Source organism: Poeciliopsis prolifica, unplaced genomic scaffold (assembly GCF_027474105.1).
Source record: "Poeciliopsis prolifica strain line A6 unplaced genomic scaffold, Auburn_PproV2 SCAFFOLD056, whole genome shotgun sequence".
NCBI lineage: Eukaryota > Metazoa > Chordata > Actinopteri > Cyprinodontiformes > Poeciliidae > Poeciliopsis > Poeciliopsis prolifica.
The window spans coordinates 2,418,016-2,436,872 of NW_026562431.1; the positions used below are offsets into that span (position 1 = coordinate 2,418,016).

Consider the following 18,857-nt stretch of genomic DNA (forward strand, 5'->3'; position numbering starts at 1 on the left):
ACTTTCAGTTTTTATCCAACCCTCATTCAAACAAATACACCCCTTTTCTGCATGAACTTCACTGTGTGCTCTTTTTTTTTTTTTTTTGTTAGGTAACAGTAGAGCATAAAAATCCTTAAAGAGACAGTACAACCTGTTGGAATCCTGCTGACAGGAGGACAAATGAGCTGGTAATTAATGTCTTTTAGGCAGAACAGTCAAAAACCACAATAAAGTAAAGGTGCGGCTCATTTTAATCTGAAGGATTTTGCTAAATGTTAGGGTTGTTTCATTACACACATGCACACACACACACACACACACACACACACACACACACACACACACACACACACACACACACACACACACACACATGACCTATGTACATAATAATAATTTGCAATACTTAACCACTACAGTCATAGGTTAGATAACGTTTGTCTGTCAAAGGTGAAAGTTTTACTGAGAGGCATTTGTTGCTGCCCGGAAGGATGACCTGACAATCTTATTTTGTGGAAATTGTGCATAAAATTTGCACGTCAAAAAATGTATTTAACATTAAATACATTTATCTACAATTCATGACATTTTGGAGATCATGCACTCTTTAATAGAGGATGAACCCAAATAAAATTACTCCGAGCTCAGACTGCAATGGTCTGTACAGACGCCTTACCAGACTGTCTAGACTCTGTTGGTCTACGTCGCTCCTCTATGGTGACTAGCTCTGCGTAACGACCAGAGGAACAACATCCCATAGAGAGTCTGAATCTGTTCCTCAGTGAAGTCCTGCTTTGTCAAGTCAGTCAAGTTTACTTGTATTGGACATTTCAGCAACAAAGCAGTTTAAAGTGCTTTGCATCATAAAGACAAAAATGCAAAGACATGAAAGACACCATGCAGTCAACAACTGAGAAAACCAGCAGCAAATGTTACATTTTGATGAGCGCCATCATCAAAATCATCATTACGCAACAAATCTGTTGGTTATTTGTTATGATTCAAAAGCAACTCTGAACAGCTGGGTTTTTAATCTGCAAGTAAAGCAGCTCAGTGTTTCAGCTGTTTTGCAGTTTTCTGGAAGTTTGTTCCAGATGTGTGGTGCATAGGAGCTGAATGCTGCTTCTCCACGTTCGGTTCTGGTTCTGAGGATGCAGACCGGACCGGAACGTCCGGGCCTGAGAGGTCTTTGTGGCTCTGGGGGATGCTTCAGCGTCGCTACGTTTCAAACACGTTTTCCTTGATGCTCTCGGTTTGTCTTCACCCGTTTACCTATTCATGGATCATCTAATTATCCACACAGTGAACACAGATGACTGTAACACCTCGCAGCTGCGGATGCTGCTTCACTTCAACCAGATTAGGAATATCAAGTTCTGCACCACTACCAGCACAGAGGACTGACTCTGCAGTCGTTTAGAGTACAGTCATAAAAGCCAGAGCAGCGCAGCACTCAGAGCGTTTGATTAAATGCCGTGAAAGCACGCCGGCCATGAATGAATAAATTGGCAACAATGCTCTGTTTCGACAGTTTAATTAAGTCAAGCCGATGAAGCCCATCAGTCCCTGGAGTTTGAGTTTTTCATGTAAAATAATTTCAACAGTACAAGTGACGTCCTTTTAGCTCACACCAACTGAGCTTTGTTTTAGTAGATAGTTTCAAACTGGTGAAACTTACATTTTTAAGGCTGAAACATCCAATCAAAGCTTGAATCTAATTTTTTTTTGCGTGTCAGACAGCTGTTCATTCAGAGCAAATGTTTGGCAAACACATATGTATTTTTATTTGCTTACGAAATATATGTAAAATGTCCTCATAGGCTCCTGTAGATTGTGTAATGCTGTCAGCGTTTCAACAAACCGCTTTAATTAGGCGAGAGCAAAGGAAAGAACAAATTTTCAGGTTGCTTAGGTTTATGTATCTTACAACATAATTATCATTGTCGGCCTGTTGAGAAAATAGTGATAGGGAACAGAAAGACCTTCCAAATACTCCACAGAGGATTTGATTTTAATGATAAGCTAACAAAAAAAGTTATGAACATTCAGGTTTAAAGCTCTGCGAAAGCGCAGTGATCGAAACTTTCAGTGCCAACTCAAACGAATCATGGAGTCAGAGATTGTGGACATAAGACTGGAAAATCTGGTTTAGTTTCAAATCTGATTTATGGATTATGGGATTAAATGCTGTTTTTGAAAACAGGCATTTTGTGAAGGCTACGGATGAGGTGTGGTTTAACTGTCAGGTAACCAGACGTGAGTCCACAGTTTGTAGTGTAACATTTTGGAAATTCATCTGCAAACGCCCCATTAGTGACTTTAATGGCCGTTTTGAACCGTTAAACGTGGGTGGAACCCGACAGTAAATGGGTTCTGTGATGCCAACATCTCTTAACTGGTTTATCTCTTGATCCAGTTATGTTTGTTACCATGTTGAAGTGCAATAAGCCAGTGTGGGATGGTGTTTTTTTTTGTACAGCATTATGCCTTTAATCAGTCTATCAAGTTCATTTGTGTAGCACATTTCAGCAACAAGGCGGTTCAAAGTGTTTTATTCCATCAAAACACAGAAACAAAAAGTCACAAAATCAAGATGCAGCCACCAGTCTGAGAACAAACGGTACATTTTGCACAGTGAAACACAGAATCGTCTGATTTTCACAGAATAAATGCCACATTAAATGTGGAAAATGTTTTTAAATGACTCATCAAGGCCTCACAAAAAACCTGGTGTTTTGTTTACACAGGGGTGTGTGTGAGCACTTTAGAGCCAACGTACCGGAAAGATTTCAGGGTTTTTTTTCTACAAATATTCTTTGCTTTTCTTCAGCGTCGAGTCATGAAACTCTATTCCTTCAGAACTGACCGCAGTGAGAGCAAAATCTCTTCCTCCTAGCAGTTTAAAGAGACGGCGTACGCTCTCTGAACGGATATATCTGTGATGATGGTTTCCATTTAGGAGGCTTATTTCCTGACTGGAGAGAGGCTGTTTCCCAGTGACCCGTTTCGTCCAGGTCAGTTGCTAATCAAAGGAAGGACGACCCTCACTCCCAGGCATTCACACTTAATGTGTCCTGAGTTTAAGGGGCAGCAAGCAGCAATTGGCCAAAATGTTACACTCTCCTGCAAAATAATACCATGTGAGGTGACCACAATTTGACAAACAGCGGACATGTTGCTGTGTTTTCATCTAACTTACCTTTAAATTAGATACATATATAGTCACAGGAGGATGAGGAACTTGACGCATCTCAGTTAAAGCTGAAATATGTAAAAAAAAAATAAATAAAAAAATAAAGTTTTTTTTTGCACACTTGTTGAAACTGTTACTGCTGTGACAATGTAATATGAGACAGAAACAACCAATCAGAGCCAGGAAGCGGGTCTTAGTGCTGTCACTCAACCTTTGATATTTAACCTTGCTGTGCTACAGCTGGTTCACCACAACAGAACCTGCTACAAATGCTAAGGCTGGTTGGAATTTGCGCCAATTATCACAACGCTGGTATTTGCCAACCAGCATTTGATAGTTTATCCTCTGGTATGACGGCAGATAAATGGTTTTTCTGCAAATGTAAGCTGTTTCTCTGCCACTAGCACATTTAGCAGCAAGTACATGAGTTTGATTGACGGCACTTTGTTAGAATATACCATGAGATAACAGGTCAAACCAAACAACAAAATCTAAACTAGACCAAATAGTTGGTAAAGTTTTGTGGGGGGCGAGGTGGTTTTGTGTTTTTTTGCAGTGAACCCCCTCAGTACTGTAGGCTCCACAAGTTACAGAATATTACGGTTACAAAAGCGGTGACTAACGCTGGAGCAAACGGCACAACAGAATATGTGCAAATATCTTCAATAAACCTGAAAATCAGTGAGATTGAAATGGCTTTCCCTCAGCCAACAATGGCCTCTTCTTTCAGGAGTGTTTAAGTCATTTATTTTTCATTCCATCACTTGGATCTCCGGGTTCATGCAGACAAGCACACTCATACAAAAGTAAAGCTAAGTGGAGCCATGTTCTACCTGCAGGAGTGCTGACGGATGACAGTGAGGTTCTAAAAATCTAGCATGAACACAGATGCTTCAAAACGCAGCAGGTTCAACAGAGACTCCTGATGTAGCTTGCAGAAAGCCAGATATTTATCTAGTGTTCAAAGATTCAATAGCAAATGCACATCATCAGCTCATCTCTGCTTTGATATAAAAAACAGTATTGTACAAGACAAACAGTGTCAAGATCTGACCTGAAACTGTCAAAGGAGGGGGGTGAAGGGAAGCTAAGGGAAGACTCTCACTTCCCTTAGATGTAGATGCTCGAGCACCTGAAACAGTCTCAGTATGTTTTAACATTGCAATTTGCATCTTTTTTTGGCAAAGGGAAAACTGGTGTCCATCTCCTAAACAATAGACTCTGCTGAACTCCAGGGGATATTCAGGGCCTTAGAGATTAATTTTCTATCCATCTCCTGACTTATACTTTTCAGTCACATTTTCTCTGGTTTGTTTGAAGTGTTCTCTTTGTCCTCGTGCTGCACTTATCAGGAATACTGATTAACCAGGGAATGAGCCTCTGCTTTGAGTCTGGCGCCACCCTCTGACTGGGACAATTATTATTATCATCCTCGCTGTTATGCTCATTGGTCTGGACTGGCTCAAGCAGAACCTAGTGGGGACGGACTGATGTGTCTGTTCCCACATCAGACAGACATTGTGGGGACAGATAAGTGAATTAAGCTTTATTTTGACGACAATTTTAAAGGGGCAGAATTATGGAAAATCAACTATTTTCAGCTTTACACCATGTTGTGCTGTTATTCCCAGAGCTGAAGTGCTGCTTTGATTCTTCCATGCATGAAAAAACACTTTCCTCCCTCGCAGAGCAGGCGTCCCCTGCAACTCCGCCACTGAGCTCCTTCAGACTAGCCAGCAGCAATTAGCAAACACCTGATGGAACTGAGCATCTGCTGAGCTCATTATAGGAGCTACTTCTCAGTAAAATGTTGGTAAGAGGATTTATTGAGGAGCCATGTTGTTATGACTCTCTGACGCGGGTTGCACAGTGGTACAGTTGGTAGAATTGTTTCCTTGCAGCAAGAAGGTCCTGAGTTCGATTCCCCGCACAGGGTCTTTCTGCATGGTGGGTTCTCTTTGGGTTCTCCAGGTTCAAAAACATGGCTGTCGGGTTAATTGGTCAAGGGTGTAGAATGGATGGATGGATGAAACCTGACGCCTCTGAAAGTAAAACGGGAGTATGTTCCTTGAAAGCCAGACTTGAAACGCTCTCAGCTGCTCTCCTTTCGCCCTTTGTTGTCATGACTGTTGTGTTTCACTCTGCTGAATGTCTGGGGATCTTTATTCTTGCGGAAGAGACCAAAAGTCAAAATGCTTCATCTCTTTGTTTCGCTGTCTGTGTTTTTGTCTGTATGGACAGTTTTCTGGAGGATTGTGTCGTTTGTGTGTTACGGGTAACGGCTGCTGTTTTCTTTTTCATTCTCAGTCCTCCCTCCACCCCCTCCTGTCCATCTGTCACCAAAGTCTCATATAATCTTTATTTTTTCTCTTATCTCTGTTGAGCTGCTCTCTAAATGCTAAACAAACTCTTTGCTCCAACGTGCATCTGTCTGTCCTGGATATCTAACATACATATTTTTTGCAATATGTTAGCAACCGGGCTTTCTTATTGTCCCCACACAACACAGGAGGAGCCCGGCGCCACCGTGTCTATGTGGAAGCTAGATCTATCAAATCCAAGTTTTTAACTTTGAATTCGACCTGCATTTTCACAGCAAACCCCTCATTAAATGTGCCTTCCAGAGACTTTTCATGGCACTGATTCCTGCTGTCGCTGCAAAACAGAGATGGGCAGCAAACAAATGAGAGAAATGCAACGCGATGGGGCTGACAGTCAGTCAGCTAGAAACAGAATGAAAGGGAGTAAATGATGCAAAGTGTAAGAGACACTTGAAGAGTCAGCAAGTGGACGAAGGCGACGGTAATTACCCCTTTGACTGAGAGGGAGCATAAGAGAGCGAAAAAGATGATGATTTAGACGGACCGGATGGAAAGCAAAGTCTGACTCTGGGAGAATCGGCGGCGGCTTTGATGTAGTTTTCGAGGAAAAGCATCCCGAGTGGATTGGAAATCATTTACATGGAGAGAGACAACAATGATGTTTAAAGGCCGAGGGAAAAGTAAACTTTAAACACCGCTTCAAGTCACGATTAGTGAGGCAGTCGACTAATCTGTGAAGGATTATTTTAATCCATGTCTGATTCCCCTACTACCACACCTACTCAAACCTACACTGTGGATTATTGTACACATACACACTATAACTTACGGAGGATGAATTTGAAACAAAAGCTCAACGTTTTCCTCTTTTGATCAGCTCTACTTTTAAATGTGAAGTTAAACCTGAATTGGATCATTCCCTCCTGCCTCTTTAACAGACGATCCATCCTGTCTAAATGCCTAAACCACCTTATTGACTCCTTTCGACGTTGAGGCATCGTGACTGAGTGAATTTAGAGCTTTACTTTCTTCAACATAGCAAACAAGTGTAATGCTTGCTTTGCAACAGACAAGGTTTTAATGCTGTATCTTTTTTGTCGCTTGTAATGAGACACTGAGAGACATAAACTCCTCAGTTTAAAGCAAATATTGACCCCCAACCCAGAGAAAGAAATGCACCGTTTTCCAGTTTAGAGCCACAGTCTTACTCTTACATAAGCTAACTCTCGTCGCAGGCACTTCACACAGACCATAAATAATTCTCCATAGCCTCAGCGAATTGCATCAACACCCCAGTTTTTGTCTCATTCTTGCCAAGTAGCAAAGCAATCTCCCATCTTGTCTGGCTTCCACCGACTGGTGTCTTCCTTGCAGCCGTAATGCACACCAATGTTCTTAAAGTCACATCAATATGGCCAGTTTGGATTCCATGTATCCCTTACTCATTTCTCACATGGAGTAGGCCTCCTGTTGCCTTTTCAGGCTGCACCAAGTGAGCCTCAGGACTCTATTTGACAACTAGATGTCCTCCTGGGAGATGACAGGTTTCCTTAGTTTGGACAAGTGTAACTTCTTTTTAGGGGCCATATTTCAACAAATTCTGAAACACTTCTCTTCTGTTCACCTGGATATACTTCAGCACCGCATGCCGAAGACCTGGACAACATAAGGGATCACAGTGGTTTGGAAAGCCCTCCGTCGCATGAAGGTGATCATTCTAAGAAAGTCTATCTGCTTCCTAAATAGAATAAAATGTGCGTTTGCTGTGACTTTGCTTTGAAGAGCAAAGGGAAATTGTTGGCAACCTCGCATCTGTCCTTTCACACAAAGGAAAGCAATTTTGAATCACAATGTACAAAATGAGGCAAACAAGGAAGACCACTAAGTAATTAATTTTAATTCACCACATGTATGTGCCATTGTCAGAACTCAATTACCAACTAATGGGAAAACGATGCCTATCAGAGGCAATTTTTACACAAAAACACAATGAACCAACAAATCTCAAGCTCCATCTATGAAAGCCTTTTCTTCCTTAAATGACGACGTGATTGTCATTAAGAATGGCCTTTTCTGTAGCAATACTACAAAAAATTAGAAAAAAAAAGAAAACCCATGATGAAAAAGAGATGAATTATGCCAGCGCACATCGAGTCCATTAAGTCGGGGTGAGTCAGAGTGGGAGAAAAAAAAAAAAAAAAGCATATGAGCCACACAGAGGGAAAATGTTTTTACAATTTTCATTTTGATTTTACTGGAACAGCATCTGCTTGGCGACTGATTCTACTTCACCCGAAGGCAATGAAAAGAAAACATCAGGAGCGCCTAGCAACGAGACGGAGAGCGACTTTACAACAGCTGCTGTTGCTTTCACTTCAATTAGTTGCCGGTTCTATACATGCCCAACACAAAAAAAGGAGGCGAATTTGAACAAAGACAAAAATGAACAAATAGTGGCAGGTTGCTAAGCGCACTGGGGTAGGAGTGTATAGCCTGAACCGCATTCAGAGCTGCCTCCCCGTTGCCACCCGACACAGCGTCCGTCAGAGAGCGCACCTACGCGCACAGCCGTGTCCCCGCTCTGTTATCCTGGACACGGACCTATTAACGTCTCAACGCTCGGGGCTATTTGGTTTTTTGAGTTTCCACCTGAACAAACACCGGAGCTTGAGTCAATAGCAGCTCGACCGACGTGTGTGAGGCTAAAACGGGCCAAGAAGACAGAAGTTTTCACAAACCATAAGTCTGGCTGTCGCCAGCAACAGGACAGTGGGCTGCTTGACAGCTAAAGCGAGAATAGCACATTCCTGGCCTGCTGCTCTCCCTGCTGTGAAAAGGGTTAAAAGTGGATCATATTCAAACTATTTCAGCATCTTCCTTCAGTACATATGAACTCAGATGAGCTGCCAGGATCCAAAGAGTCAAAAACAGAAACTGATTTTCTAACTCTAGTTTCATAAAAAAAAATAATAAAAATTTGTCTGATTGGGAATTTTTTTTAAAGTTGCTGCTACATTTGCTTTATGAGAAAAAAAATCAGTGGAAAGACACATAATGTTAAGAAGTGTAGGTGAAGTTTTGTCAGTCAATACTTTTTTTAATGTCTTAATTCAAACCAACCTCTTTTGTTTGGACTTTGGGCCAGTAAAAGTGATCACAAAGAAACACTCTGGTTGACCTGATGTAGTTTTCTTACAGCAGTGTGAAAGTGAACCGCACCAGCTGAAAACACAACCAAATGTTGCAGTTTTGATTCTCAAATGAACCAGATTATCAGGTGTGAAAACACGGCAAGTAAACGACCGTTCATTCCAAAGTGAAAACGGTTTGAAGTCTCATAAAACCGTTTACAAAGTCAGCTGGAATGTTTTAGAGACTGAAGTTGTTTTTGGATTGAAATCTGCTTTGGACCGGTACCATCTCTGTCTAGTTATCAGCCTCTGCCTCTGGGACCAACTAACCTGGATTCATGCTGAATGAAGATACCGAAAGAGTTACACTCTGCACTACAAACTGAACTAAAAAGAAATATCACTACTGTAAATATACAGATGTCCCTATAAAGGAAAGAGCAGCTCTCTTGTGGTCTTTAAACAAACCCCACCCATACATTTAAAAATGAATATGAACTCCTCATGTAAAGTGGAGAAGTGCTTCATGATGACTAAATAAGATGTTCAGTTGTGTGTGAAAGCGTTATTAAAATCTAACCTGCATCACAGCTTTCCTGATTTACAGTCTGCATGGCGCAGCTTCTCTGAAATTTACGGGGATTATTGTGATTGTAAGTCTTAGAAGACGACTTTAAGGAAACTGAACCTGTTTTTTCCTAAGAGGATTTAGTCAAATAAAGGGTACAAACAGTTGCCTCAGAAACTGACAGACACACAAGGCGAGGATGAGCTGACTTTCACCATCCGCCCGCAACACGTTTTATGCATTGTGATTTAAAATCTGCAATGCAAACAGCGGGGGCCGATCTGGCTACAATATGCATAGAAACGTGTGAGGCAACACAATTGTTTTATGATCAATTTGACTCTGGCGACACGCTGGAGATCAAAACACGCCGCAGTGCTGACATGTCTGACAAATCAACACAGTTTTTTTTTTTTCTGGAACTGAGCAAACAGCCAGGAGGGTCATTAGCATAATTTATTTTGTTTAGTTTTGACACTGATAAAACAAGATGGGCATAAGTGGGTGGTGAATAAATATTAATTACATAAAGATGATAAAAGGGACACAAAAGGTGAAGAATACAAATTTAAATTGGACATGGCATCCCTAATTTTAGGTAACCCTTTTTTTTCCCACAATATACTTTGTCAAAATTTCAGAAGCTGTTTGTTTTTCCAGTTAAGGAGATGTGAGTCGCTCATTTGTTGCTCCGTTTCTACCAGAACAAGCCTTCTCTTTAGATCAGGGTGGAGATCCTTTTTCATCACACTGACTTTGCTCCAGTTGTCACTACATCAGTCACAATAGTCAATAAATCATGATAATTTAAAACAAAATCAATTATTTCCGTTGACATGATTTATTGTTTGTCTCTTATTTCTCTGTATTTACTTACCAAAAACTGGATGATAAAAGTCTTCAGTTTGGCGCTTTGATCTCAACCGTCCCATTTTTAAAGGACAGAAACTTCAAAATTGTTTTTATTTCTTGTTGTGTTTGTTTTATATATTTAAAATGTCTGACACTTAGGATGTTTTCTTGCATTATAGATTTGTCATAACTATTATATTACTTGAAAATGGTCTCCAAGCAACAATATTATCGTTTATCGCAATAACTTCTGGAACAATTTATCGTGCAGCAAAATTTGTTATGGTGTCAGGCTTCGTTGTTCTAACATCAGGTGTACAACAGAAGCTGTGTCTGTAATTCCAGAGCTGGGCGTTATCTGACTGCTGGTGGGAGTTGCACCAATACATTTATTTTTCTTCCTGGACAAATCTAAATCCAACGGAAACATTATAAATAGATCCGAGGCAGACAGTTTATGAGAGAAAGCCATCCATCTTGCCAGAATTGGGGCTGTTCTGGAGAGCAAGTGGAATAAATTCTTCCGAGAAGTCTGTGCAAGACTGGTCAGAACTTACTGGAAACATTACAGCCAGCAGACACCACATATTGAGAGCAAATGTGTGCAATCTCTCTCCTGAATGATATGCAATACTGTAGTGTACTGGCTCATAATTCCTTATCTGTTTTTACACCTGGAAGTGGCATTTCTTTCTGTCATGCTTTAATAAAAAGCATCCATTATCTTCTGCTTATCTGAAACTTGGGGTAAAATAGGTAACGGAAGGATATCTAGGCATATAGTACCTGCACAGTGACACTAACCAGCTCATTATGAGGAAAGAAACCTGTTGCAGATGAACACCAGTCCATTGGTCAATCTTCCGCTCCATTCTGCCATCACTCATGAATGTTTTCCCGTAAGGCATGGAGGGCGCAATCAACATTGGTTAACTAAATTCAGTTAACCATGAAGTCAGACATCATCTGCAAAAGCTGAAGATAAGAGCCTGAGTTTCCCTGACCAGAAGCCATTCTCTCTGTGAACAGACCTTGAGATAATGTTTACACCCGAGACAAATCTGGTATAAGCGCTTTCTGTCTGACCTTGCTGGACCCTTCGGTTCCTCATCAGTCATACGAACAACTTCCTTTACTGCTGGTAAATTCAGACATCACTTTTGTTTTTATTTAGCCTGTCACATAAAATCCCCCTCAAAAAATGCTTAGACGTTAGAGGATGTACCATTACAAAACATGAAGTATTCAAGGGGTGCCAATACTTGCAAGGCACAATTTTAGTATGCAAGTCTGACCATGTCAGTAAAGCCCGTTGACCTAAGAGGGAACAAATCAAATTCATTTACATATTGGACATCATGAGGGAAAGAGAGGGGAGAGAAAGGCACAATAGAAGAGAGAAAAAGACACGAGAGAGAATGAGGGCCAGCCAATACAATGCAAGGGAGCAACACACTGGGTAAGAGAGAGAGAGAGAGAGAGAGACAAGGAGCGAGTGAAAGACTCAGAGAGGGAGAGAAAGGAGCTTCCCGCTGAGAGGAAGAGAGGCTGCATGTGGAAAGCTGAGAGCAGAGCGAAAGCGGAGAAGCATTCAGCTCTTGGCCACCGCGGAAGACAACTAACAACACTCTTCTGGAGAATCGAGAGCTCTTCAGTCAGCCTGGTGGTTCTTCACCTTCTTCCTCCTCTTCTTTGAAATTGTTTTAGGAAAGTGACGAGACATGGGAATGTGCCACGTGGGAAACACGAAGGTTCGCGCAGGAACGTTCAGGTTGTTGGCGGACATGGATGGAGAGTGAGAGTGACTGGCGTTTTCCACCGAGGTACGGATCTGGAGACGAGTAGGAAAAACATGGAATACCTCAGATTCCTTGGAGGGCTGACATGGATTCTGGTTGAAAAGAGGCAGTGAAATGTTTTGTTCTCCTTAAGAGAGAGGGGAAAGTTAGTGACACACAGACAAAGCCATGTTGAATGTAATCATGACCACCGTCCGTCCCGGTCAGCTGCTCATGCCATCTCACAGGTGTGAGGAAAAGTTGGGGTGAGGAAGCTTTTTAGGAAATTCCACCCAGCTTTTTAAGTTCTTTTCTCTGAAGTGCAAATTTTTCCCTCAGGAAGCAACATATTTGCAGGAAAATTCTGTCAGGAGAGAAAATTATTGTTTTTGGAGAAAAACAGAGGTCATACTTTTAACATGAGCACTGCTGTGACAAGCTCAGACTTCAAGGATGTGAAACCTGCGACTTCCATTCAAACACCTTTCGTAAGGTTTTTCTTTTTCTTCTCTCTTTTTCATGAAGACACTAGACCCAGGTTTAGATTTGTTTGATTTTTTCAGTACCTGAAGCACTTCTCTCTCCTTTCCTTTTAGCTCATTTTTCCTGACCCTTGAGACACACTGTGACGGTATCACCCAAGCAATTTAATTTTTTACGAACGCCCTATCGTCCTTTAAGATCAAACAGCTGCTCTTTTCTGTCGCTCTCAATTCAGTAGTCTGCTATTTTTGTTGGCCTCTGTGGAGGATCATTTGTTGACCCTGACAGACATTTCAAGGCTTCAGTTCCCTCAGAGGTACCCTTCAATGCAACACAGTGTTGCATTGAAGGGTCCTTCATAAATCAAGAGACGCTTTGCAATGCTTCACGGTATTTCAAAAGAAAATGCTTCTTCAAATTTGAATTCCCTTACTCCAGTCTGGGCTGTTCATCTGGGGTGAGACTATGAACCTGCGTGGCGGCAACATGTCTGAGCTGATCTCTAACACCATCAGGACCTTCAGTGCTCTGGAGTCCAACCCGTGGCCTTCGCCTTTGCCCGATAACATCACACACTTCAGGTGTCAGGGGAGCAGCCTCGCCCGCAACGGCATCGAGATGCAAGTGGCAAACTGGTCCCAGCACGGTGGCACGGCGGACTTCAGATCTCGCTGCCTTCACGCCGAGTCGCGGGCGGAGAAGAACTGGCCGGCGCTTCTGATTTTGGTCGCCATCGCCGTCACGGTCATGGGCAACATCCTGGTGATCCTGGCGGTTTCCCTGGAGAAAAAGCTGCAGAACGCCACCAACTACTTCTTGATGTCACTGGCAGTGGCTGACATGCTCCTCGGCATCTTGGTGATGCCGGTCTCCATGGTGACCATTCTCTACGGTAAGCCGCGCATGCCACTCACATTGGGCTTTTATTAAGTTGACATTTGGTGTGTTGCTGACTCCACTCCAATGTGCTTCCCACAGCCTTTGGATGGAGTGTCTTTAGGACTAAACAGACTGCACCTGTCTGCATGCTGAACGCTTCAGTCACTCTTTTCTGGTTCGAATCACCTGTTTTTAGGATTACCTCTAACCCTGTGTTTGGATGTGTGAGAAATGAAAAGAAAGGATAGAAAGGCTTTAGAAAGCCTTTCTATGGTGGTGGTGGAGGACAGATGGAGAGCAGCAGTGATGGAGGTGGTCAGCCCTGTTGTTGACAGTGATGTGTTTATTTGGAGCGCCGCTTCAATGGAAAAAGAAAGTGGCACAACTTGCCTCCGCAGAGAGATGAATGAAAAGGCTCACAGGGCCATGTTTCTGCCACACAGTCACTAACTCCTACAGGTAGACTCTGTTTATACTGCATGCATTATATAAGCAGTCAGAACTGCAGTGCCTGGTAAAAGTATTCACACCCCTGGAAGGTCTGATATTCTTTCTTTGTCAAATTTGAATGTATTCTATCAGGATTTGTGGATGAGGTGTTTTTTTTGGCTGTATCAAATTCGGTGTGTTTTGCATATTGTCATATTATAATCAACCAGATGTCGCTACTGGCAGAAACGCTGAAGAAGACTACAGGAAGTGGTAGGAGGAAGATGGCACGGCATAATTTTTAACGCGTTATCGCATGAACAAACTGATTTTACTTGCGTTTCCTGCTTACTCTAATAAACACAATTGAAATTAATTTTTTGGAAAACTTTGTAATGACACAGCATTTGATGTTGCCAAAAGTGAGCATGTCTACTTTCCTCTGTTTAGTCTGATAACTAAAGTTAAAGCTGCAGTTCCAGAAATCAGTCCCTGGTCTAACTTTTGGAAATGCTCATATCCACGTCTTGTTGCAAAGCCAGACTTTTTGTATGACTCCTTCCGTGCAAAACTGATATTTCTTAGTAGCTTACATCTTCTTATTGATGTACAGCATTCTTACAATGACACACTCACAACAGATGATGAAAGGGAAAACTATATGTCTCTTTCAAATAAAAGGCATGTTTTCAGATTAAAAGCAGCCCACTTGGACTCAGCACTTTGGTAATGACTCAGGTCATCTGACAGGCTCCGCCCATTTTCCCATCAACATCTCCAAAAACGAAGCAATCCCATAGCATAGTGCAGCCGACGCCATGTCTTGAAGCAGAGGCCATGTGCTTAAAGTTGACTGAAACTATTTCTGCCTCATACAGATTTTTGTATGCTGGGTACATTTTTGTCTTATAAGCCACATGTTGAGGAACAATGTGTCCTTCACATGGACTGTGAAAACATCTGGATTTCTTCTTCCAGTTCTTCAGCAAGGCCAGATTTGTGAAACATGTTTAAATGATTTACACAACAAAACTTTATTTATTTATTTATTTTTGGTCATAATGAATAATGTTTTCTACCAACAGTTTGTATCCTTTACAGAGGCAGCTGGATTCATTTGGACATTTATCTTAATTTCTGTGAGTTGCTGATAGCTCTGGACTTTATTTATGGAGATTTCAGTGTTATTAACTTTACAATTGTTAAATACTTTGGTTATCCTATTAAATAAAAAAATGTGAGAAAGTGAAGGTGTGTGAAAACGTTTGCATGGTGGGTCATAATTAAAACAGCGATGCCAGGGGTAATGATGTCAAACTGGCTCCGTCCTTTTTCCACATGCCTATATCACCAGATTCCCTGTACATGTGGACTTCACTGCAAAACATACAAGACACCCCATATCTAAACCATCCTGTCCCAGCCTGTCAGGTTTTACCATCAGATCAGACTTCAGGTGTGATCTTGTTCTTTTTTCTTTTTTTTTTTGCCTGTGAAGAACAAATAATTCCCTGTTGGAAACGTGACTTCGCAGTCTGCCGTTTCACAACCTGCTCACTTTCTTATCTTCTCACAGAAATACAAATATAACACGGCGTGCTCTGACACCAACACCAGTGATTAGTGTGAGATAGACAGAGAGACGTTTCTAGGAAGTGGCGATGAGAGCGACGTGGTGGCTGCTTGGAAAAAAGGTGACCTGAAAATGTCAGGAAGAAGATGGGGGATGTCCTTAAAATGCTGGCTAAACTATCCTCATCATTTATGTGAGCTTTTTCTTTTACGCATCTCAGATGTCGTGATTTTTGAACTGACTGCCTGTGAGGTTAGGCGAAAAGGCTGAAATAACCCACGGCTGTGGGAACAGACTGCAGCTTGCCTAAGTGTTTACCCGAGGGGTATCCACATGCAAAATCAGGTCGGGAATTGTCGCGGTTTGAATCCCAGAAAATGTAGACTTCCTTTCTTAAAATGCAGTATTGTAACGTATTTAAATTAGAGAGAGTTCCTCTGGGCTTTATTCTGGCTCAGCCTTGTGGTCGTGGCTGACAGCTGTCACTCTGAGCGGGATGGTGTCAAGGATCAGAGCTGGTTTTGTTTCACCAGAGACGTGTCGTCAGATACGTCTTTAAAATCTGTCAGTGGAAGCCTGGTTCAGACGAGAAAGAATAAAGAAGGCTTTATGTCACAATGTAATCAATTATTAAAGACACAATTTGATGTATGTGTTGCTCTATCCCTTTTTGTGATGGTTACTAAAAGAATATGTCTTCTAGAAGGGTGAGGTACGTTTTGCAGGGTTAAACACGTCCACTGTGTTGGCATAGAAAGTTGACAATATTATCGTTTATCGCGATATCTTCTGGAACAAATGATCACGTTATCGTGGCAGGACGAGCTTCGATTCAGTTTAATTACTATCAACTAAAAAATTCTGATGGAACCGTTTCTGATTTCAATTAATAAACAGAAGCCGTAACATAATAATCCATCTGTGAGTTGAAGGAAGCAGTCTGGTTAAAACTCATGAAACTAATTTTCTTTACATGATAATTTTGCTTTTTTATTAAAAAACGAGGCAGAAATCTAGCAGAATTTGACTCAAGGAGGACATTTTCTGCTGGGGGAAACAGTTTCTCTGCATCTGGTCTCATCACCCGTCTGTGACATTCAGACAAACAGAACGTCCAGAACCTTTGCTCCGCCCCTTCCTCCCCTGGGAACCTTGCTGTCATCCCCCCTCTGATCCAGGTGGCTAAGGATTAGCCGCCGCCGTTTTCCTCTTCCGTTTATCGTCTCGTCTCTTGATCTGTCACTCTCCCACCACACGCACACGCACACACACACACACACACACACACCCACACACACACCCCCACACACACACACACGCACACACACACCTACTAAAATGCATTCTTCATTGTTGCCCTTTTACTAGCGGGGCCTTTTCTCCCTCATCTCTCAAGATTCAACTGCTCACACAGGAAACCTTTGAAAACCCAAACAGCAAATTCATTTGCATGAGAAGGAGAGCGATAAATGAGGAAAAAAAAAAAAAAAAAGGAAGAGCGCTTTCAACAGGACGACATCCAACGCCTCAGAAGTCACTTTTCCCCCGGCTCTTAATGAGATGACAAAAGCACTAATTAGCCATGCTAACTCAAGACAAGCAGCGCCGTAATTATTTTTCTAATGTTCCCACACAGCCTCAGATTTGTTTACTGATTCTGGGAGTGAACGCAACATTGTTTTTAAGTGTCAGGCCACGCTGATTATTGAGGCAGAGAGACGCTCTTACACATTCAGATTGTGGGCCTGATGTCAAAAAGATGATTGGGAAGAGGTTATTAATGAGGCCACAGATTAGATCATTACCGGGGTCATCATTGTGTGATCCATGCTGATCACACAAAGTGGATCAGCATCTGATTATCAGGAGCAATCTGATCAACCAAAATCCGACTGCTTAAAGCCAACTTTTTAAATTATTCATAATTCTGGGACAAAATGTGTCACATTTTGTAAGTGTGAAGTGTTTTTAAGAGAGTTTTCCTTATTTCTACTGAGCTGATCCATGATTCCCTGTGAAGATTGTCTTTGTACTAGAAGTGCTTTGTTATCCTCTTTAAGGAGATTTGTTTCAATTGACCATAAAATTGGACAATTTTACATTTTAAATTTGCTCAATGGAAATGCGTCAATTTCTCATTTTCTGATATTTGGCTCTAGGACAACGTGTCGTTTCGAAATTGGTTTATTTTGTCAAACTGCAATGGAAAAACGTCTTTGGCTTCGTACGAGTCACATGATCACTGACCGTACGTTTCCACTGGCCTAAAAAACAAAGAGGATGAAAGAAAGCAGGATGTTTTTATGTTACTTTATTGTTTTTTAAGTAGGAGAATGATGGTGAGGAACAAATGGAAACTCAGCAAATGCGAAATTGTGTTTCTTTGACATATGGAATTTTGACATTGTTTTGTGCACATTTGTAATGGAAACGCAGCTTTTGTCATTCATTGGAGACGACACCTGCATTCGGCTTTTCTACATTTGAAAGGGATTTATCTTCTTTTTTTTTTAACCACGAAACCACCTAATTTATTATTACCAAGACAGGTGTGTATAATCATCCGACATCCATATGATATAATGAAATGCTCATCTGGTCTCATAGATAATGTGTTTTGTAAGTGAACTCTTCAACTATAAAGAAACAAAACAATGGCTGTTTTTTTGTTATATATGTATATATATATATATTAACAAAAAATATATAACAAATAATATATATATATATTAGATACCTCCAGTAATTTCTGGTTTCTCTACTCTAAAATAAACTATAAACATGCTCGACAGGTATTCCTAAAAAGAGAAATAACTTTAAGCTGAATTTGTAATAATACAATTTTATAATCTGTCCCTGTTCACTGTGGTTCTGCATTATGTGTATTTTTAATTAAAGTTGTCCCATTCAGTAAGCAGTAGTTCTTATTAATTTAAATTTCAGTATTTATAATTCCAGCGTTGTTGTTTTTTTCGTTTTCTTTTTGTTCTTCTCTTTAATTTAACGTCGTGGGTCGAACAGGTGGCTCCGTGTGGCGCTCGGCCACCGTTGCCATGGAGAAACGGAATCCATCAGTCAAAGCTCCTGCAAAGTCACTGAAGTGATTTTCTGTAAGTGGTGGATTTTTGAAATTAGTTTTCATTGAAGCATAATCTTTGGCTTCTGACTAAATGGGGCCATGTGATTTGAGCTGTGCAGCCTAACCTTACTTTTTTATTGTGAGAGCGACGAGCCTGCATCGGGCTCTCAGCTGGGGAAGTTTGGTTCGATCAAAAAGTGAGATTAAGAGAGCTAGGATAGGCACACAATCAGTAAGGAGATAAAATAAATGTTGTAAAAAAACAGAAAATTAGGAAAAAATGATAAGCAGACATTTGTGTTTGTGGAAAGATGGCTTAAAAAAAATCACTTTTTTTTATAAGAGGAGATGCTAAGAAAATGTTGCAAAATGAAGCTTTAATTCAAATTTCCTCCATCCTCTGATGTCATAGTAACAGTAACGTAGTCGGTCCTGATGCAGCAGAACGCCGTGACTTGATCCCAGCCGTCAGAGGAGGAATACATTACAAGTAACACACACCGGTCGGGACGATCAGCAATGACCCTTTCATTTCCCCACACCAAGAAATAAGTGACATCCAGTTACAGTTGCATTTCCATTGACCATA

The 18,857-nt window shown here is 41.3% G+C and overlaps 1 protein-coding gene across 1 annotated transcript in view; it reads left to right on the top strand.

The window, feature by feature from the left end:
• Window positions 1-12,581: 12,581 nt before the first annotated feature.
• The window catches only part of htr2aa (5-hydroxytryptamine (serotonin) receptor 2A, genome duplicate a), a 54,665-nt gene continuing 48,389 nt past the window's right edge, over window positions 12,582-18,857 (top strand). The window contains exon 1 of the mRNA XM_055059722.1: window positions 12,582-13,200. Coding sequence (XP_054915697.1) covers window positions 12,774-13,200 — 427 coding nt within the window. The 5' untranslated portion in view covers window positions 12,582-12,773. The remainder of the gene's footprint in view (window positions 13,201-18,857) is intronic.